The following is a 23,396-nucleotide window of genomic DNA, read 5'->3' as shown; positions in this document are numbered from 1 at the left end:
GCGCAGTTTGTGTGAGAGGTCTTGGTAAGAAATGGCTGCTAGTCTCTGTGTGTTTTGATTTTAATTTGAGCCTGGCTAGTGTGGCTCAGTGGTTGAGTGTCAAGGTCATGAATCAGGAGGTCACAATTTGATTCCAGGCCCAGGTTTTGAGCTCAGTCCTCAGTGTGGGGCATGCAGGAGGCAGCTGATAAATGATTCTCTCTCATCATTGATGTGTCTATCTCCCTTTCCTTCTTCCTTCGTCTCTGAAATCAATAAAAAGATTAAAATAAAAATGTGAGCCCAGTAAGCCACCAAGAACCCTTCTTAGTAGATGTCTTTCCCCTATACCCTCAGAATTCACAGATTTGTATAGGAAATGACGTTGAAGCTGATATAAAAGATGAGTTTTTTCCAGATGGACTAGGAAGCGGGGAAGAGAGAGAAGAAGGGAGGAGAAAGGAAGGAAAACAGAAATATGTAGACATGAAGCATCCTGGCATACTCAAAGTTTTTCAAACATTTCCCTATGCCTGGACATGGAGTTAAGTTGAAGGATGAGTGAGATGAGTGGTTATAAGATATAGCAAGGGGCAAATTGAAGCCCCGTACCTGGAGGGCTTGTATTCCACAATAAGTAATTTGGGCTTTATCCTGTAAGTATTGGGGGGTATCATTGGAAATTTTTTTACTTGGGGTGATGAAATGTCAGATTTTTTGTTTTAGAAAGCCCAATCTGCAGTTATATGAAGGATGGTTGGAAAGGTATGACTGACGATTAGTTTAAGTAAAAAAGAATATGGGCCTGAATAGGGAAAATAGCAATGGAGCAGGCAGGATATTTAAAGCTATTCAGTAGGTCCATTCAAAGGTAGATGCAAGTAAAAGGTAAAAGAGGCCAGATTTTAGGATCAGGTTTTTTCATTTGTAAAGTCATATTTGGGCTTAGTCAGGAAAATTGCATTCACTTCTATTTAAGCTCATGAAGAGTTCATTCCTTTGTACCCAGTTTCTGGGGGTGGTGGTAGTAATTATAACCAATTACACAAACACCTCATTTTGATAATCATGTACTATCAACAAATGACTCACAGTTTTGCTATCTGCAGCTGGTTGGGGAAATTCTGTGGAGAAACCACATGGCACCTTGGATGATACATTCTCAGTGGGGTTGATGAAAATTGATTTTTTGAAGGGAGGTGTAAAAATATCTGTTTATGTATAAAGTACAGATATAAATGCAGTACATAAACACATATATAATGGTTCTATTAAAATATCATATGGACTTCATATTATATGATTCCTTTCATATGAAATGCCCAGAAAGGCCGATCTATAGGAAGTAGATTACTGATTGTAGAGGCTTGGGGGTAGGAAAGTGGAAGATGAGGCTAGGGGACTGGAGTTGATAACTAATGGGCACAGGGTTTATTTTGGGATTGATGAAAATGTTCTCAAGTTGATTATAGTGATGATTGCACAATTCTGTGAATATACTAAAGCCATTGATTTGTATACTTTAAATGGGTGAATTGTATGGTATATGAATTATATCTCATAAAGATTTTCTTTAAGAAAATGTCATGGGGGGGATGACTATGAAAAATATCTAAAAAGTCTTCTTAAGGGGCCTCTGTGAGAAATCTAGAGACCAGTCATTTTAAAACAAAGATAGGATTCCAAAAAAAGGTACAAAATTTTGAGCATTTGGCATAACTATCCCTGTTCTTCTTTTATGCAGCATAGTGCTGAGCAACCAGGAAGAAATCCATCATACCAGGGCTCCCTCTCAGGATGGAAACAAAAGTGTAGACCATGTATCCAACATTCTAGCTTGTTTGGAAGCAACCTGGAGGATTGATTTCCATCTTGCCTGATTTGGACCACTGAAAGGACTGACAGTAGAGTTTGGAAGCCACTAAAAACAGAGACAGGTAGCATGTTAGAGCTGCAGAACCACATGGAGACACCAGGGGGAGCAATAGATCAGAAAAGGTTTGAGATGGCCTAGAACCTGCAGCTAGTTGATTGGTGAAGGTCTTCCCCAGCATGAAGCCAATGTACAAAGACTGGGAGAGATGGTTCGTTTTTCAAATGCTCAAATCCCATCAAAAGATTACATGTCAAAGAAAGAAATAGAAACATGGACCAATCAAGGGATCAAAATAAAACTCCAGAAACTGATTCTAAAGAAATGCAGATCTATGAGCTGTCTGACAAAGAATTTAAAGTAGCTGTCATAAAGATGCTCAATGAGCTAAATGAGGACACAAATAGACAACTAAATGAAATCAGGAAAACAATGCATGAACAAAATGAGAATATCAACAAAGGAACCAAACAGAAACTCCAGAGCTTAATAATCTATAATAATAAAAGCATAATATGCTAATTAGACCGGACGACCTTCCAGATAAAGCCAGGGCTGCGAGGGAAGCCCGGGTCCTGGTTATAGTGCCGGCAGCCAGGGGAAGGAAGGCCTACTCTTGCACAAATTTCTTGCATTGAGCCTCTAGTACAATAATAATGATGAAAACTTTACTATAGGAGTTCAACATAAAGCCTCATGAGGCAGAAGAAAGAGTAGCAAACTTGAAGATAAGTCATTAGAAATCACTGAGTCACTGGAGTAAAAAAGAAAAAAAATGAAGAGCAAAGAGAACATAAGGTACTTATGGACACTATGAAGAGGACTAACTTAATATACATATTAGGGAGTCATAGACAAAAAGAGAAAGAAAATGATTGAGAGCTTATTTGAAGAAATAATGGCTAAAACTTCCAAAATATGAGGAAAGAAATGGAATTACAGATTCAAGAAGCTTAAAAAATTCCAACTAGGATAAATCCAAAGACAATCACATTGAGACACATTAAAGTTAAACTGTACAAAGTCAAAGGTAAAGAGAGAATCTTGAAAGCAGCAACAGAAAAACCATTTCTAACATAACATGGAAGCTTCCATAAGATTATCAGTAAATTTCTCAGCAGATGCTTTGCAGGCTAGTACAGTGTAGCATGGCATACTCAAAGTGCAGCTAAAAGGAAAAGAAAAAGCACACAGATTTGCCAACCAAGAATACTGTATTCAGCAAAACTATCCTTTTTAAATTTAAGGAAAAATTAAAACTTTCCCAGATAAGCAAAAGCCACCAGACCATCTCTACAAGAATTACTAAAGAGAGTCTGTCAAGTCACCATTGCATTAAGGTGATATCATTCTATTTTAAACTGATGACAACTCCAATATGTTCATTTACTTTTATCAGAGAATTTTATATTTTCACTAGAGGCCCAGTGCACAACATTTGTGCACTGGTGGTCCCTCAGTCTGGCCTTCACCCTTTTGCAATCCAGGAGCCTTTGGGAATGTCCGACTGCCCGCTTAAGCCCGCTCCCCTCGGGGCATCCTTAGCACTGCCAAGGAGGTGGGAGAGGCTGCCTAGGAGGCAGGAGAGGCTCCCACCACTGCCACTGCACTTGCCAACCATGAGCCTGGCTTCTGGCTGAGCATCGCTCCATTGGTGGGAGCACACTGACCACAGGGGGCAGCTCCTGCATTAAGCGCCTGCCCCCTGGTGGTCAGTGTGCATCATAGTGACCAGTCATCCCTCCGTTCTGTTGATTTACATATTATCCTTTTATTATATAGGATGTTACAAATGGACATGGACAAATATAGTAACCTGTAACTATTATAATTTTGGAACATGAAATTTAAATGAAAAAAAACATTAAAAAAATTATAAATCAATGTTAATGGATATATATATATATATATATATATATATATAAAATCCATGTACTCACAACCTTACACACCAATAGCAGAGTGGATCTCAACACTTGGCTAAATAGGCTGCTGCCAATTAGACAGAATTTGAGAGTAAAAAAAGTACAGATTAGCTCTAAATAGCTCACCCAACTAACTGGAAAATGGCCATCAGAGATAAATTCCATTGAGTCTTTCAGTATCAGGTCTTTAAATATCTCCTAGAAGAAATAACATCTTAAAATAGTATTTATAACAGGGTCATGACAGGAAGCAAACTCTAACTATAATGGTTCATCTGAAGAGACTTTCAATACAGGGACTATTTACAAAAGCATGGACATGGTTACAGGAACCAAAGAATGTTGAAGCATCCAGAGACTAGCAAGAGAGGGAAGGTATTTGGGCAAAAGGCAGAAATTGTGTTTCCAGGTAGACCCAGGGAGGAGGGGGCACCCAAGCACAACGATAATGACAGGACATAACCACCCTCACAGCCATGGTGCCAAAGCAGGGAGGGAGTGGTAAAGAAATACATTTCTTGCCCTATCCGGTTTGGCTCAGTGGATAGAGCGTCAGCCTGTGGACTGAAGGGTCCCGGGTCTGGTCACAGGCACATGCTGGGGTTGCAGGCTTGATCCCCCCAACCCCTGTGCAGGAGGCAGGAGGCAGCCTATCAATGGTTCCCTCTCATCATTGATGTTTCTATCTCTCTCCCCCTTTCTCTTCCTCTCTGAAATCAATAAAAATATTTTTTAAAAAAAGAAACACCTCTCTCTCTCTCTCTCTCTCTCTCTCTCTCTCTCTCTCTCTCTCTCTCCCTCTCTTTCTCTCTCTCTCTCTCTCTCCATCCTCCAGTCTCATGGAGGTGGCACAGTATTAGAACACTTCCATATTCTTCAAAGAATCTTAAAGATCATCTAAGACAATCGGTATAAATCCTCTTTATTTCATCCCTAGCAGAAATACCAAAAACTCCGATGGTGGCAAAAGTGTGGCCTTTGGAGTCAGGCAGGTCCGCTCCCTGCTTCCAAGCTGTGTGACCTTGGGCAATTTACCTAACCTCTGAAAATCTCAGGTTTCTTCTTTGTAATGTGAGCATCATAATAACCTCAAGAGGTTGTGGTGAAATTAAATATATATGCAGAGGTGGGGAGACTGACCTTCTCCCCAGGGGGAGCTGTTGACTTTGTTCAGCATGAAAAATTTGATCACCAGTTTCACAGTGCAGTCTGACTTATCAACTAGTTGAGTGGCTCACCAAAATATCTTCATTACTACTTAAATATCTAACAACTGAAACCTGGTGAAATATATTCTGATATATCTGTACAAATACCATCTTTACTAATAAAAGGGTAATATGCTAATTAGACTGGACGTCTTCCAGACGTCCTTCCTGACAAAGCCAGGGCATGGCTGGCCTGCATATTACACTTTGATTGGTTGAACGGATGACCAGATAACTGGACAGTTAGCATATTAGGCTTTTATTATATAGATTCTTTCTTTTGTGTCTGTTTAAAATTTTCCATAATACAAAGTTAAGAATAAATTAGTAAGTAAACTATTTTTAAAATATATATATTTTATTGATTTTTTACAGAGAGCAAGAGAAGGGATAGAGAGTTAGAAACATTGATGAGAGAGAAACATCGATCAGCTGCCTCTTGCACATCCCCCACTGGGATGTGCCCGCAACCAAGTTACATGCCCTTGACCGGAATCGAACCTGGGACTCTTCAGTCCGCAGGCTGATGCTTTCTTTATCCACTGAGCCAAACTGGTTAGGGCAGTAAACTATTTTTTAATCCTCACCCAAGGATATGTGTTATTGGTTTTTAGAGAGAGAAAGAGAGAGGAAGAGAGAGAGGGGGAGGGATCAACCCACAACCTAGGTATGTGCCCTGACTTGGAATTGAACCCACAACCTTTTGATATACACGAGGATGCTCCAACCAACTGAGCAACCCAGCCATGACAAGTAAACTATTTTTTAATGTGTAAAAGAAATTGAAAAATGAATGTTTTCTAGGCAAGGGGGACATGGCTATAATTACCAGCCACATGTAACAGCCAAACCAAGGTGGCAGAAGGTGGAAGGCAAAGAGGGTAAATACCTGAGAAGGATTATATAAGTCAATAGTTTTTCGATTGTAAATGATAACTCAAACTAGCTCAAATATAAAAAGCAATTCACTAATTCACATATTAGGCAGTCTGAAGGTGTAGCTGGCATCAAAAACTGTTGGATCTAAGAACTTACATGATGCTACCAGTCTCTCCCTCATATCCTTTTTGCCTCTGTTCATTTTCATTTTTCAGACAGGCCTTCTCCAGGTGGTAAGCAAGACAGTCATTGATAGTCCTCTCCGCAAATCCTCCCAACTTAAAGAATTTTTCTCTCCCAATATCCATATGTAAATCTCATGGAAATTTCTCATCAATCTCTACTTAGGTCACGTGCCCCTCTCTGAACCAATCACTGTGGGGTAGGGGGATGGAATAATATGATTGGCCAAGACTGAAATAATGCTAGCAAGTGTGGGGCAGGGGCTCAGACACCATGATTGACAGCTCCACCAGGACCACATGAATTGGGAAAGGAAGAGCCCACTAGGGAAGGAATGCCGACAGATCCGAATAACTGACATCATAGCCCCCATGGAGGATTACAATAGTTATTGGAGATGGGAAGGTTGTGGGGTGCTGAGTAGATTGAGTAGTAGGAGAATAGGGATAAGTAGAGATGCCTTATTTTTCTAAATAAGGCCAGGCGGAACTGGACTCTGGAATTATAGAGAAATTTGTTGTTGGGATAGGAGTGAGGGGTACGATGAATAAAAGAAAATATGAAGCTCACATTAGCCTCATATGGCTAATGCTACATCTGGGCATGACATAGTTAAAAATATTCCACTTTTTCAAAGAAGGATGACCGAACATTGAATAGAGATAAAAACTGGTGATGGAAATTCTGTAATTTTCTAAGGTAAATTGTGAAGTTGAATGCAATAGAAAAACATCCTCAAAATAGCTTTGTTTTGGTTGGCATGTGACCAAATCCTGAACAGCTTAGATTAGTATAAAAGAGATTCAAATATATGTCTTTCATATATGTCTAAGAGACTGAACTGAAGGAAGAGAAAAAGCAGCACATGCCATCTGTTTAGGAGGTGTGCAAGCTCCACGGTGACTTTGGAAAGGAAGGGGGCTTCAGTCTTCTAAGACTAGTTGGCACTGAGAAAGGCAGAGATTCAGAGAAGCAGAAACAAGGTCAGACAGAGGACAGACAGAGTCTGAGACCCATAAAGCCAGCAGGAATGCTGTGCCTTCTGCTGTGTACCACACCAAGTTCTTTCCATCAAAATAGCTCCATGTATATCTTCTCTAAGAAATCTCCCAGCATGTCTCGGCAGTAATGAGCTATTTCCTTAGTGGTATGATCGTCCGTAGCAGGCGTCCTCAAACTACGGCCCTCGGGCCACATGCGGGTGTTTTTGCCGTTTTGTTTTTTTACTTCAAAATAAGATGTGTGCAGTGTGCATAGGAATTTGTTCATAGTTTTTTTTTAAACTATAGTCCGGCCCTCCAACGGTCTGAGGGACAGTGAACTGGCCCCCTGTTTAAAAAGTTTGAGGACCCCTGGTCCATAGGCTGGATTAATTGGGCTGCAACCAGTGCTTGCCCATGATGAATGAAGGGAGAGGTTTTGGTGACAATTGGGCCAAAGGACCATGAGTCTAGAAAGCTACTCAGGCTCCATCATCTTTCTTCTCAGTGAGGGTCATAAGCAAGCAATACATTCAAGAGCCATCAATGGATAAGACATCAAAATACTACTTTATTTTCACCTGAATAGATGCCCAACTTTTAATGCAGAGTTATCTTGTAAATACAACCTTGGAGCAAGTAGCCTACAGTAAAGACCCACGCGAGCCTCCCCTTCCCCCCACAGTCTTCCTGCCCACTGCCCTGCTACATTTGAACCAGAAATGGAAGCAATAAAAAGTATGCTTGGTGACACATGTGAGGAAGGGAAAACAAGGTGGCCAGCTCCCAAGAGGAGGACTTGGCTTAGTGCACCTATTCCTGCTGCATGAAGTGCAGGTTCATACCCCTGCCCTTTGAATGTGGACAGATTAATTTTCGGGAATCTGACCAAATCTAAAGAACATGTCCTCTCTGGGGGAAGGCAAAGGCCAGGAGATAAGGGGAGAGATGAATTTCTCTTTCATCTAAATCAGGAACAGAGAACGTCTGGCCTTCTGGGCCCACAAAATCACTTGGTCCGGCCCTGCCAAGGCAACCGCAGGCGGGACCCGAAATTCAATAAATCTAGGAGCTTTTTAAAAAATAATATTTTATTGATTTCAGAGATAGAAACATCAATGATGAGAGAGAATCACTGATTAGCTGCCTCCCGCATACCTCACACTGGGGATCTAGCCAGCAACCTGGGCATGTGCCCCAACCGGGAATCAAACCACAACCTCCTGGTTCCTAGGTCGATGCTCAACCACTGAGCCATCCCAGCCAGGCTAGGAGCTTTATTCATAGCAACATAAATTTATATTAAGTGAATAATGTTATAAGTATCCAATTGGCCCTTGGCAGAAAAAAAAAGGTTCCCCACCCCTGATCTAAATACTTGCTCTTCAAAATGTGGGCCATGGACCAGCAGGATCAGCATCACCTGGTAGTTTGTTAGAAATGCACAACCTTGGGCCCCATCCTACATGAATGGAATCAGGAAATTGCATTTAATAAGACTGGGATTCATATGCCTGTTAAAGTTTGACAAGCATGAACTTTCTGAATCCTAAATTCATGCCCAAATTGTCTGTCATTTGGATCTTTGCTCACTTCCAAAAATAGTACTCTGCATATGGTCAATAGTTAATGACAGGATACTTGAGAAATTCTCTTTGGCACCTCTTTAATTACATTTGAAGGGAGAAAATTTCTGAGAAACCAGCACAAATTTACCAATGAGTGGCTTAGACAGAGACAGAAACATACTAAAAACAAGTAAACAAAACAGTTGTAGACATACCCACACAGCTCTGCTGAGCGGGACAGATGGGCATAGTAAGTCTCCTCTCACTGCATCCCGCCGCCCATAATATTCCCTCCCTTCCTCGCTCAAGCTCTCCTTCATCCAAGCTAGTATTAAGCTCTCATGTGGAGCTCTGTTTCATACACAGTTGAGTACCACGTGGAGTACATGTCTCTTGCAGCCCTGTCCTCAAGCCCAAAATCTAAGCACAAGCTACTGTACTATTAAGCCAGGACAGAGCAGGAAATCAAAAAGCAAACTTGGCACATCGGTATTTCTCACCTTTAAACAGTTATGATCATCACTACCCACGTCTTATTTCGGACAGTAGCGAAATCCCACACCTAGATCTTCATCCAATATTTGCCTTCAGTAGCTCTTCCTGCCTGAGCAGGAAGTTAATGATAAAAACTCAGAGCACCCAACCCCCAGTGTCTTCTCTTTCTTCTACCTGATATAATACCTTAAAGTAAAAAAGGCCAGGGCTGGCAAATATGTCTGCCATAATATTTTTTTTATTGATTTTTTACAGAGAGGAAGAGAGAGGGATAGAGAGTTAGAAACATCGATGAGAGAGAAACATCGATCAGCTGCCTCTTGCACACCCCCCACTGGGGATGTGCCCGCAACCAAGGTACATGCCCTTGACTGGAATCGAACCTGGGACCCTTGAGTCCGCAGGCCGATGCTCTATCCACTGAGCCAAACCGGTTTCGGCCTGCCATAACATTTTTTGACTCCTTACCTGGAGTATATGTGTTTTTTAATTGATTTTTTTTTTGAGAGAGAGAGAGAGAGAGAGAGAGCAGGAGAGGGAGAGAGAGAGAGAGAGAGAGAGAGAGAGAGAGAGAGAGAGAGAGAGAAACATCTATGTGGAGAAACATTAATTAATTGCCTCCTATATGTGCCCTGACCAGGGTTAGAACCTGAAACCTAGGTATATGCCCTGACTGGGAATCTAAGCCATCACCCTTCGGTACACGGATGACACTCCAACCAACTGAGCAACCCCAGCCAGGGCTGCCATAACGTTTTGATGGGATCCAATAACGACAGGATTTAATGAGTAATGATTAAACTTACCATCTATTCAGCTCTCACAGTGTGCTTCACAAGAATGCTATGAAGTAAGTAGTATCTCCATTTAATGAATGAGGAAATTTGAAGTTTTCATAAGTTGAATACTTGCCCAGGAAGCAGCAAAGATAGAATTCCAGCCCACACCTATCTGAGCCCAAAGCCTCTTAACCAGTGAACTATGATATCTCACTGGTCAGAAACCACTGTGTGAGTAGGGAATCATTTTCCTCCTCTGAGGCTAAGGCGAGGATTAAATGAGATTAAAGATGTTGAAGTAAGGTCCTATAACATATACGGTATCATTTAGTGCAGTAAGATTGTGTCAAAAGGCCCTCAGTACTCTATAAATGGCAATTACATGTATGAAAAATGTCCAATCTTATAATTAAAGAGATCCCAGTTCACTCAAAAGAGAGTTCTCATTTATTAGGTTAGAAAAAAAAATTTTTTTAAGTTTAACTCTCATTTGTTGGCACGGATGTTGTGAAACTAGTACATTGCTGGTGGAAGCACAAATTACTACAATCTTTCTGAAAGGGAAACTAACAATATGTTTCAAGACATTTTTAGAAATTGACATCAGAATTTCTTGTAAGGACAAATAAATTACAACAAAAACTTAAGTATAAATATAATTAAGAGTATAGATCCTGAAAGCGGATTGCTTAAATTTAAATCCCAGCTCCACTACTTATTAGCAGTGTGACCGTGGGGAAGTTTCGGTGAGCTGGTATTGAAAATGGGGATAATAGCCCTGCTGGTGTGGCTAGGTGGTTGAGTGTGGACCCTGGGTTTCCGGCTTGATCCCCACTAGGGGGCGTGCGGGAGGCAGCTGATCAATGATTTTTCTCAACATTGCTGCTTCTATCTCTCCCTCTCCCTTCCTCTCTCTGAAATCAATGAAAAAAAAAATATATGTATTTAAGTGGGGATAATTATAGTGCCTATTTCACTGGGTTGTTATTAGGATTGCATGAGTTATTATATGTAAAGTGCTTAACCCAGTGCCTGGCACAAAGTAAGCACTATGTAGAAATCTATTATTTTTATCATCACAGTATTCAATATAATAGCAAATAATTGGAAAATGGTTAAGTACACTGATACAGACATAAAATGAGTATTATAAAGCCTTTAAAACGAGGCTTTAAACGACTAATCACATATAATGTAAAGTAATAAAGAGCTGAACATTGTATATATTGTCTCATACCACTCATGTTTGTTAAAAGAGGACTTGGTACAAATATAGATGTATAGAAAGTAACCCGTAGGGATTCCATCAGAATATTAACAAAGAATAAATCTGAGTGACCGTGTAGGGCTGGGGTTTTATCTGCTTCTGTACTTTGCAAATCCTTTCGAGCGGTGCTTCTCACACTCCAATAGGCATGGGAATCACCTGGTGATCTTTTTAAAATGCAGATTCCGGGTGGGTAGGTCTGGGTTTTTATAGATTCTGCATCGCTAACAGGCTCCTGGGTGGTGCTGATTCTACTTGTCCAAGGCCTACACTTTGAGTAGTGAGGTTTTGGAGCAGGGGTTCTCAAACTTGTGTGTGCGTCTGAACCAACCAGAGGGTTGTTAAAGGACAGGTGCTCGACCCCAACCCTAGAGTTTCAGATTTTAATAGAGCTGGAGCACGACCCTAGAATGTACATTTCTTACAGATTTCAGGTGACACTGATGCTACAGGTGTGGAAACCATGCTTTGAAAACTATATATATATATATATATATATATATATATATATATTCAGATTATTATGATCTCTGAACACATAATAATCTGGCCACTCAGTGTGTGTGTGTGTGTGTGTGTGTGTGTGTGTGTATTAGAGGCCCGGTGCATGAATTCATGCATGGGTGGGGTCCCGCGAGCCTGGCCAGGGGGAGGGGACATGGGCGGTTGGCCGGCCTGCCCGCTGGTCAAACTCCTGGTCGAGGGGACAATTTGCATATTAGCCTTTTATTATATAGGATATACACTGAGTGGCCAGATTATACATTCAGAGATCATCATAATCTGGCCACTCAGTGTATACATAATGCTTATATATATAGCATCATAAAGAAGTGGGGAAGTACTTAAAAAAAAAAAAGGTCAGGCTTCTCCATTGCTTACAAAATAAAACCCACACTCTTCATCCAAATGCCTCCATCATTTAACCCAATCATTTCCCACTACTTCTGTTTAGGCCACTACTGCCCTAAACTCACTCGAGATGTCAAACATCATGATTTCTGCTCTGTTTTCTCACTCTGGCTGATATGTCACTTCCTTCCGTTTCCTCATGCCCAAGTTCTACTCCCCACCCTTCAAAGCCCTCCAAACCATGCCTCCATAAAGTCTGCGGATCCACCGCTGCTTAAAGAGCCACCCCTCTCCCCTCCTCCGCGCTCCAGGGCACTGTCAGTCCTTCCCTGGTAGTCTTTACCCACCTTTACCTGGAAGAGTGGCTCTAAGGGTGGGCGGTGTCCCCCTGCCCCAGGAGACTGGGAGTTCACGTGAGAGCAGGGCAGCCACTTGCCTATCTTCGTCCGCCGGGCGCTTGGTCTCCACAAAATCCCTGCAGTCAGCCAACCTCGGGGGCTGAACTAAGAATGAATGAAGTAAGACATGGCCTCCCGCGGAGGGGCGCGCAACTGTCCTGGAAATGGAAACCAGCCCGTCTGCTCGCCAAGCCTGCTGACCAGCAGTAACAGGTGTGTTCCATCTCGGCGTCCGTGACTCACGCGGCACCGATGCCGGCACACCAAGGGGTCGGCACCGGCGGCTTCGGGAGCCCAACGCCCCGCACGCTGACGTGCGCGCTGTGCTCTGGGCGCTCCGGCGGCCACCCGCGGAGACGCACCTGGGCGACCACCCGGCTCCGCACAGAAAAGGCCCTGCCCCCTTAAAATGTGACTGCCTTGCTGAAAGGAACCGACAGCTACGGCTCGTGCCTACGCCCCTTGCTCCTCGCAGCTCCTCTGTTTTCAGTTTCTAAGAAATCTATTGAGGGTGAGTCTGCACGCGTTTCGTCGCTGGCGTGCCCCCTCCCTGCACACCTACACACACACACACACACACACACACACACACACACACGCACACATGCACACACACACACACACACGCACATGCACACATGCACACACGCACACACACCCCTTCCCCCTTTCGTCCCTTTCAGACTAGGCGCGTCTCAGAGGACTGGATTGAATGGGAAAGAACGGGCCGTCTTTGTCATTAATCCTCCCCTCTTTCAGGCGAGCCAAGCTCCTTCCGGGTCAGCGACAATCCCCGCCACCCCAACCAGGCCCGCAGCCCCCCATAACGCTAGCCCCAGAGGGCGTGAGGGCCAGGTCCTCACCCCCCGCAGGTTGCGGGAGGGGAGGAGGGCCAGAAGCCGGGCGGGTGGCGCGCGAGGCGGGGAGGGAGGGAGGGAGGGAAGGGAGGGTAGGAGGGGAAGGCAATCCGAGGAGGAGGAGGAGGAGGAGGAGGAGGAGGAGGAGGAGGAGGAGGAGGAGGAGAGCGCAGCTTCCCGCAGCTGGCGAGGAGAATGGGAGTGCGGGACGACAGACCGCCGCGGGGTGTCCAGGCCGCGGCCAAGCTCGCCAGACGCGGGGCAGGCGCCCGCCGCTTTTAAACCGGGAGGGCGCGGCGGCGGCGGGGCGCGGCGCGGCGGGGCGCCGGGCGGCGGCCGAATGGAGTGGAAGGGCTCGGCGGCCGGGACCAAAGGGAACCCGAGCCCGCCGGGGGCCGGCGAGGTGCAGCGGCCGCCGCCGCCGCTGTGCGTCCCGGGCGGTGGCGGCGGCGGAGGGGCTCCGGCGCGGGGCCAGGCTGGGGCGGCGGCCGAGCCCGCCGAGTCCATCCGGCGCGCGCACGAGTTCAAGAGCCAAGGCTCGCAGTGCTACAAGGACAAGAAATTCCGCGAAGCCATCGGCAAGTACCACCGGGCGCTGCTGGAGCTGAAGGGGCTGCAGCCCGCCCCCGGGGAGCGGGAGCGGGAGCGGGAGCGGGACTCGCGTGCGGCCTCTCCGGCCGGGGCCCCCAACCCCGGCCGCCTGTCGGAGGAGCAGAGCAGGACGGTGGAAGCCATCGAGATCGACTGCTACAACAGCCTGGCAGGTGAGCCGCGCCGCGCACCCGGCCCCTCCTCCCGGCCTCGCGGCCTCCCGGGCTCCCGCCCGCCGCGGGCCCCCCTTTCCGCGGCCCGGGCCTGGGGTCCAGCGGACCACGGCGGCGCCCCGCGACGCGCGCTCCCCCGCCGGGACCGTGCTGCTCTGGGAGGAAGAACCTGGGAGGGGGGCGCTTTGGGAAAAGTGTGACTTTTTAGCATGATACCCTCCAAAACTCATTGTCATCCCGCGTCCCTCCCCCCGCAAGCCGCCGTAAACCGCGCCTATAAATAACCGGACAGAGACAGAAGGGATCCCAGCTGGCCTGGCGGCGGCGGCTGCTACTATCACTCCCCAGGAGACGTGGGTCCGAGGCGGGGAGCAGCGCCAGGGCGGGCCACCCGCACCCACGGTGTATGCCCAGCGACTGCTCTCTCTCTCGGCAGGTACCCCTGGCGCCGGAGCCGGCCCTCCCCTCCTCCCCAGATAACGGCATCCCTAGGGGCGAGGCCCTTCCCCAAGTTCACTTGGCCCCAGTAGCAAAGGCAGTAGCCAAGGGAAGTTTGCCAAGATGCCTTCAACGTCTTGAGCAAAATGGATTCCAAAATGCCACTTGTCTTCTCCCGGAGCCCAGCTGCGGCCCGGTTGCCAGGTGAAGAGGGCGATCTCGAAGGGAGCCTCGTTCGAGGTTGGGCTGGGGCTGAGCCACGTTCTCGCTCTCCTCCCTCCCTCCTCCCCACTCCGGGGAGTGTTGGTCCTCACACCTGGCTGGCGGCTAGGTGCGCGGAGAGAGGGAGCCCTTCTGCTGGGACGAGAAGGGGAGGTAGGCATTCCCCCCAGTTCGCTTTGGGGGTTGCGGGCCAAGTCAAACAGGATCTGAGCATGCAACTTTGGCACAGGAAAATTTAAAGTCTCTAAAAAAGGGAAGAGACTGGGTCCTTCCGGGGCCATCCTCTTGGAAGGTGGGAGATGCTGACACAGGCAATGGCCTTCGATGTTGGACGCATTCTCTTCTCTTCCCCCACCCCATTTGGTGGGCTTTGGGCATGGCCCAGCTCCTCTGACCAACCAAACAAAAGTCCATTAACCCTTAAAATTGCCTAAATCAGGGACAGACATTGGAGCTGAGTAGGGTTGGGAGGGGGACTTGGTGTGGCTGGGGATGTGGCTAGAGTCCAGGCAGTTGGGGCATGAAAAAAATATATATATTGATCATTCTGCTCCGTTCCTGAGTGCAGATCTGCTGTTCCCTTTGAGGTTCCTGGTGCCAGCCTGCCTTCCCATAATGCCATGTCCACTATTATCTTTCATCAGGCAAAAACCCAGGCGCTTTGAAAATTGCCGTTTACAAAATTAATAGTAATAGCAGCAGCAGTTGTAGAAATGGTGGTGCTGATAGCAGTTCTGGTAAAAACTGCAGCAGCTGAAGTAGTAGTGTAGCAAAGATGGGATTTGTCAATCCCTCACAAGGTACAGCATGATTCCCTTTATTTCCTGTAAGTCTCTGGCATGCTTCTTACTGCCTGATGAATAGTTAAAGGGCAGAGTGGCTGTGGGTGGAGGAAGAGGCAGTTTGGATCACTAATGCAGTGATTTCAGAGTGGTAATGGAGCCATATTTAGTATTATCCATGGACATTCTGGGGTTGCCCCTCACCCCATACTTTCGGCTGCTGTCCTGTGGCTAGCACTGCCCATCGCCCAGCCCAGAAGTGGTGGTTATATTTCCATAGTGACACCGAAGATGTGTCTGTCCTTGGTCAGGCCAGCCCAGCCCAGTCAGGGCGGGGTTAAGATCTGGACAGCTGCTCCCCTTGACCCCTACGCCACCTACACTTTGGAAAACTTCAGTGAGTTGTGGGTAGGGGTGGAAGTGGAAGAGCTGTCCACTCTGCTGCCTTCTCCAGTTCTTACCACTAATAATTTGTGTGCACTCTGCTAGGCCCTCTACATACATTGTCTTTTTAAATCCTTAAAACAACTCAATAAAAGAAATATGAGCATCCGTTTGGCAGAGAAAAAAAACACCTCTGCAGTTCTAGAGCCATGTCATTCCAAATCTACGTTCTTGTCATCACACCCTGCTAGGCAAAATCCGCGTCCTCTAGTCTAGACTCTCTCCCCCTGGAGTCCAGTCTCAGATAGACGCTGGAGCCCTTACACTCGGAAAATTCTGTTGGGAGCTCTCAGCCCTGGTAGCCAGGAGAAAGAAATACAGTATCTTGATTCAAAGTTCTGACAGGGCTGTTTCCAAATACTGACAACTTTCACATTAAGGAGCAGTCCGGTCAAAGCCCAAACAGGTATCCTGTATAGAAAATTCAACTGAGAGAAAGGACCCACCCAGAAGTCACCTGGAGAAGTAGAAACCTGATGGTTTCCTTTGGACAGTGCTTAGGATCAGTTACTACTACTGCAGAGATCCTAGCAAACAGAAACGTGTCCTTTCTTGTGGGATTATAAAAGTAATACACACCTACAAAACGTATTGTCTTTTAGAAAATATCAAAAGGTTAAGGAAGAAAATAGAAAAGTCCCTTTCACCCCGCCACCTAAAGGAGTCCATTGTGATATAGTTCCTTCCTCTATTTTTTTTTTTCTATACATAAATGTAAACTGTTTATAAACAAAGGACCTCCGGTATCCGGCTTTTATTTCCACTTACCATATGTCTGAAGCATTTTACATCTCATTAAAATACTTTCATGAAGATTATTTTAAAGGGTGACATACATTTTTTAAATGTGCATTTATAGTTATTATTTAATGGAAAGGGAAGGAACGATGATTGCTGTTATTCTTGTTAGAGTCAGAACAGTGCAGTGTGGCCTGTAAGATGTCCTTCCCCTCTCGTGTGCCAGAAGGAAGCAGACAGCTACTGCAAGTTTGTTCTGGCAAAAAGGTAACTGACTTTTCCATTGGGGCTGCAGTGCCAGCTGAGAAGCCCAGCAGGCTCCAGGCGGGAGCAGTCTGAAGGTGTTCTCTCAAGGATCCATCCTCCTCTACACAGCTGTGCATAGAGGGAGAGGTTTGGGGGTAAGAAGGCATTTGGGTTAGCCCGGAAGTACCTGCATGAATAGGCTGTGTTGCTAAGGGTATCACAGCACTAAGCAATAGACTGTTGTGAAGCTTCTGGAGGAAACTAGGTTCAGTGGATTCTTGTACTCTGCATGGAAGGCTCCAAGACAATAACAAGGGGGCAGCCAGGGAAAAAATCCATTTGAATGACTTCAAGGGACCACATGAAGGGTGTGCAGGCAATTTGCTCATAGTTGTAGTCTGTTCTGGATGGGCGTTTCTTCTGATTAGTAGGGATCTGGCCAGTGGTACAAGATGCCAGGACTTGGTTATGTATATTCTATTCTCTAAGAAATTCAAGGAAAGAGATGGGAAGCATCTTGTTCCTTAAGAATTCTAATGTCTTTGATACAATGGTTAGAAAAGACTTCCTCACTTGCCTGGGGCGGTATAGGAATCTAATCCTTACCAAGGCTGCAAAGGAAGCATGTATTGGCCTGTTGATCAACTCCTCTTGACCTTCAACAAAACAGGACTCCCCCGGGGCCTTGGAAACGTCCTGTGCAGAACCTCTTGAAGGGCAGAGCCTTTTGCTCTACAGCTGTTCCTGTGGGGCTGTGGTGGCCTCCGCTGGGGTGTGATCAAAAGGTTGCAGCACATAATGACTTTGTTGGTATTTTCCAAATGATGTTTGAGACTGAAATACCAGTGGTGATTGGTGCAGACAGGCCATGGCATTGCATCTAAAGACAAGATGGGAGTCCGCCCAGGCCTCTGTCCACGGCATACACGGTGACTTTGGGTAAGCCCCTACCGTGTCATTTTACCTCCATTTTCCCATCCATTTAGAGCTATGTTTGGGAGAGATTTTTATTTTAGTTTATTGTACCAAAGGGGAAAATAATCTCCATTGGTCCCAATTGAAGCCCAGAACAGGGTCTAGAGAAGCCACACTGGGAAAAGGCCTTGGATGGAAACCAGTTTTATCAGTGCTTATGGACATGACTTAAAGCCATGGGACCAGGGCCAGGTACATAATTTGTGGGGCCCAGAGCAGACTGGAACTGTGGGGCTCCTTGTTCAAAAGTCAGGGGAGAAATGCCATTAAAGTTCTTAAAAGGTAAAGCGTTTTTCTTTCTCTCATGCTGTCTCTCTCCCTTGACTTGTCGCGGTGTTTTTATTTGCTATTTAATGTCAATATAAGAACATTAAAAATTTAAATGATTGGCATGCGGTTTAATGCTCATCTTTATACTGTGCAGTGCCACTTTTAAATGGATATACAAGAGCACTTAACTTGTATATGGAATCATATAAATTACACATTTCACATTTTGTAGTTTATAGATGCATATTATTCTTATTAAAACAGTGGAAATGCTGACAAAACAAACTCAGCTTTTTTTATTTCACTTCTTTATATGCATACTTTATGTACACACTTTCTATCAGGCTTGGCTTTCTGATGAGTAAGAAAAGGAAAAGGAACTGTACGTTTCCCTAACTCTTTCTTCCTATGTCATCATTTTCAGCCTGAGTGGTTGGCTAATACAGGGACGTGACATAAGTAGGAAAGCTATGACAACACTATTGCTTTCTTTTCTGCATTTGAAGCAATTTCTGGATTGAATGGAAAGCCTAGTTTCTTGGGGCCGTCAGCATCTCTGCTTGCTTGTAGAGCTAAAACTCTTACCATGTACTCGAGTTGGATCCTTCTAAACTGTCAAGCATTGTGAATCCGTTGGAATTCTGTGCTCATTGGGCGCCATGATTGCTATCTGCAAATAGGGCTGCAAGGAATGATGTGCCTATCTCTTTTGCTTATGTTTATGCTCCCTCGTCCCATCAGACTTCACTTACAAAACACAAGTTCAAAGATAAAGTTATTAAGAATTTTAACAAGGCAACAGCAGAGCATTAAGTCAAATACAGGGCCCTTCTATGTATGAGTCTTGTGTGACTATATAAGTCGCCCACCCTTGAAGGGGCACTAGATGACTAGGTGGAAGCAACTAAAGTGGGCACAATTAGATATAGACTCTGAGGCAGACAAAGGGTGTTCAATAGAAATTGTTGTGGAACCAACGAAACAAGCAAAAAGATAGATGAATTACAAATGCAAGGACTCAGTGGTAAAAAGGAGGTCAAGAGCTAGAGACAAGAGGTAACCTGGTAGCCAGAAGATGAGTCGTTGGGGTAAGAATTGGTCAAAGGAAGAGGAAAGAAGGAAGGCTTTATGCTAAGATGCTCAGGCAATATCTTGCCATCTGGCTGGGAGAACCTGCCTGGCCAAATCATTGTTGACCTGAGGCTGTTTGTTGGGCAGCACCTTAACCAATAAATCGTAAGACTGTAAATGTAGCCGTAACCGGTTTGGCTCAGTGGATAGAGCATCGGCCTGAGGCCTGAAGGGTCCCAGGTTCGATTCCAGTCAAGGGCGTGTACCTTGGTTGCGGGTACATCCCCAGTAGGGGGTGTGCAGGAGGCAGCTGATCGATGTTTCTATCTCATCGATGTTTCTAACTCTCTATCCCTCTCCCTTCCTCTCTGTAAAAAAAAAAAAAATCAATAAAATATATTTTTTTAAAAAAAGACTGTAAATGTAGCTTCTAAGACCATCTTCCAAAAAACGATGTGAGAATTGAAACTTGTAGAATGCTTTCAAGGAAAGAACATTCTGAATGTAGACTTCGGGCAGAGTTTCTCAAGTGGATTCTGAAGCTACTTGGTTTACATCCAAGGGAAATGAAAACTCATCAGGACATCTTGAAGTCAGAGTTTCTATAGCCAGATACATGGGAGTGCCCTATCCAAGGCAAGGGGATTCGGCTGCAGCCCAGACAGGAAGGCCAAGAAGATCTCTCCTTCCAGCTGTTTTCTTTCACCGCCAGGCTATGCCTACTCCAAGCATCTGGGATGAAAACCAAATGTTTCAACAAAACCAATCAGCAATTTCCTAATTAACATAGAGGAAATATAACTTGGTGAACAGAGACTTGAACTACAAGTTCTGGCTCTAATATGCTGGGTGCCTTGGGTCAAGGCATTTGACCTCTTGGGCCATGGTTTTCTGATTTATAAAAAACCTAGGGTTGGATTCCAGGTTCTCAAGGGTCCTTTCCAGCTCTTAAAGGAAAATTTCTCTCTAGATGTGAAGGCAGTCTGGCAGCGGCATCTGTCACCCCATTGATCACCAGGGTTGATTAGGCTGATCTGGCTGGCTAGGCGGGTGTCACCTCCCTCCCTCCCTGCTCCACGTACATCCCTCCTGAAACTACACACGGGGTCAAAGAGGAATACCTTCCCAGCTAGAGGAGGATCGCCCTTCCGTCAGGGGTATACAAGTAGCCGCACTCCCCTGCTAGAACCTCCAAACAAGCTCTCAGCGACCATTTGTAGGACACAGGGTAGTCAAGCTTCCAAGGCTCCAGACACATCCAAACGAGGCACTGCCTGTGGCCGTCCGCCATTCTTTATGAACGCTGCGGCCCTCAACACAGAATGGGGTAGTTCTGTGTGGGCGATACAGACCCGTCTCCAAAATCGGTTATTACATGGAAAGGCAGAAATGCAGAACAGCGTTTAATATGATTCACTTGTGTAAAAAAGAAATAAAAGACATACACCAGCATAAGAATATACGATAGTGTAGTGTTTGCATTCAAGATGATCTGAGCGGTCCCCTGGATCTGTCTCTTGCTTCAACAGTGTTTGGATGGAACAGGGACGCTCCTTCTTCCAGCCTCCTACCACCCGCCAACCTCTTTCCCAGTTACCACCTTTAGAACCTTCTCAACCATCCTCAGCCTCTGAGACCAGCCAACACTATTCTTTTTTTTTGGTTTAACTCCTTATTGCCGAACAACCATGAGCTCCCACATTTGTCAGAATTATTCCACTGGGGTGGAGGCTGCGGTCAACCATCTGGTAAACCTGCCTCTGTGAGCCCCCTACACCTACCTTTCTCTGGGCTTCTGTTTCCGCTGTGACCATGTGGCTCTGGAGGGCCTGGACCACCTCGTCCTCGAGAAGGCAGAGAAGAAGCCCGAGGGCACCAAGTGTCTCTTAAGGATGCAAAACCAGCTCTGTGTCCACATTCTCTTCTCGGACGTGCTGACGCCTTCCCAAGGTGAGTGGGGGCAAAACCCAGGACACCCGGAAAGCTGCTGTGGCCCTGGAGAGGAACCTGACCCAGGCCCTTTGGGATCTGGATGCCCTGGGTTCTATCCTCACAGACCCTCATCTCCTGGCTTCCCGGAGAACCACTTCCTGGATGAGGAGGTGAAATTCATCAAGAAGATGGGCGACACCTGACTCAACTCCGCAGGCTGGCGGGCCTCACCTGGGCTGGGCCAGTATCTCTTGGAAAGGTTCACCCTCATGCGAGACTAGGAGCCTTTGGAGCCCACAGGCCCCTCTGCATCCCCCTGGTGTCTGGCCTCTGCCTGAGCTTCTCCCTGCAACCTCTAAGCAGCCTTTTAACCACCTTATAGCCTTCCTCATGCCTTGGACCAAATGGGAACAATAGAGCTTTTGGCAGCAAGAAATAAACACTGAAATCATACAAGTGAAGCTGTTAACTGCACTTGAAAAAGGGATGAGGCAGAAGAATTGCAGACAGAGACTAACTTTTTTATTCTTCAGATTTTATTGTTTTTAGAGTATTTTAAGATTCACAACAAAATTGAGAAGGCACAGATATTTCTTATTTTCTCCCTGCCCCCACACAGGCATAGCCTCCCCCATTATCAACATTCCCCACCAGAGTGGTACATTTGTTACAATTGATGACCCTACATTGAAACGTTGTAATGACTCCAAGTCCAAGGTTAACGTTAGGGTTTGCTTGTGTGTAGTACGTTCTCTGGGCTTAGACAAAATATATGATATGTACCCATCACTGTGGTGTTCTAGAGTGTTTTCACTGCCCTAAACTTCTCCGTGCTCAGTCTGTTCATCCTATATCTCCCGCTCTAACCCCTGGCAAACGCTGACTTTTGTTTTTACTGTTCTCCATGGGTTTGCCTTTTCCAGAATGTCATGTAGTTGGAATCATACAGTGTGCAGCCTTTTCCGATTTGCTTCTTTCACTTAGTAACATACACTTAAGGTTCCTCCATGTCTTTTTTAACTTTTTATTTTAAATCTTTCTCCGGTGTTTGACTTTTCTAACTATATGCAGAATTGCTTTTATGTTTTAAGAAAAACGATGACAGAATTATCTGTGTAGAGAAATCATAGTTTTGCTTTCTTTTTATTTTCCTGAAGAAAACCCACCTTATAAACATAATTTTTAATGCCATTCTGGATATTAGCTATGCCTTGTCGATGCGTGTCTGATGGTAATGCCGAAGATGTCAAGCAACATGATCCCAAATTTTCTCTTGCTATCCCATCCAAACACTGTTGAAGCAAGAGACAGATCCAGCGGACCGCCGAGGGGACTGAGCTTCTCCCTGCAACCTCTAAGCAGCCTTTTAACCACCCTATAGCCTTCCTCCATGCCTTGGACCAAATGGGAACAATAGAGCTTTTGGCAGCAAAAAAAAAAAAAAAAAAAGAAAGAAAGAAAAAGAAAACTGAAATCATACAAGTGAAGCTGTTAACTGCACTTGAAAAAGGGATGAGGCAGAAGAAGTGCAGACAGAGACCAACTTTCCCCACCAGAGTGGTACATTTGTTACCCCAGTCCACACACAGGGCTAGATCCTGGCAGCATGGTACTCCCCGCCCCCCTAGGGGGGTGCCCTTCTGCACTCAGGAGCATGTTCGTGACAGTTTGAACCTGCTGGTGAGTCAGGGAAGAGAGCTGGGTCAGAGCCTGTGATATACCCGGTCCTGGTCAGGGGTGAGGTACCTCTGGTGTCAGTGAAGGGACGGTGTGGGTGCTCAGTGTCCAAGACTCTTGTGGCCCCTGAGCCCAGGGATGGCCCAGGCACAGCAGCCTGAGAGCATCGGAAGGAAACTCACCCATTTGCAGAGTCTTTTCTGGACGCTCCTCTTGGCTCTTCACAGGCCAAACTTAACTCCTCTCGGTTCTCCTCAAAACGTGGCCTGGGGGCAGCGGGGACCAGGGGTCTGGCCCAGACCCTGCTGCTCACGTGCTCTGTGACTGTGGGCAAGCCACACCTCTCTGCGCTGCAGGTTCCCCTTCCGTAAACAGCGCAGGTCAGGTGCCCGCCAGGTCTCCTTTTAGACGAGTTAAACATCTAGTGTTTCGAAGGCCCTCTAGCCCCCTCCCCACTTGGCCGTCCTCTCTGGTAACAGCCAGATTTGGTAAGGAAACTGGAAGCAAGCTCTCTTTTATTCCCATTTCCTTGTGTGTGCTGACGAGGAATCACTAAAAGATCTCAACTAAGATGTCTAAGGCAACCCTTGCCAA

General features: G+C 45.7%; 1 protein-coding gene across 2 annotated transcripts in view; it reads left to right on the top strand.

Annotated features, from left to right (window-relative positions):
* The first annotated feature begins 13,556 nt into the window (after window positions 1-13,556).
* The window catches only part of TTC9 (tetratricopeptide repeat domain 9), a 36,070-nt gene continuing 26,230 nt past the window's right edge, over window positions 13,557-23,396 (top strand). For both annotated transcript variants that reach the window (XM_054715950.1, XM_054715951.1), the window contains exon 1: window positions 13,557-14,007. In XM_054715950.1, the coding sequence (XP_054571925.1) occupies window positions 13,584-14,007 (424 nt within the window). In that variant the 5' untranslated portion in view covers window positions 13,557-13,583. The remainder of the gene's footprint in view (window positions 14,008-23,396) is intronic.

Source organism: Eptesicus fuscus, chromosome 5 (genome assembly GCF_027574615.1).
Source record: "Eptesicus fuscus isolate TK198812 chromosome 5, DD_ASM_mEF_20220401, whole genome shotgun sequence".
Classification (NCBI taxonomy): domain Eukaryota; kingdom Metazoa; phylum Chordata; class Mammalia; order Chiroptera; family Vespertilionidae; genus Eptesicus; species Eptesicus fuscus.
Note: the sequence above shows the minus strand (reverse complement) of the source record. Positions and strands in the feature narration are given on the sequence as shown.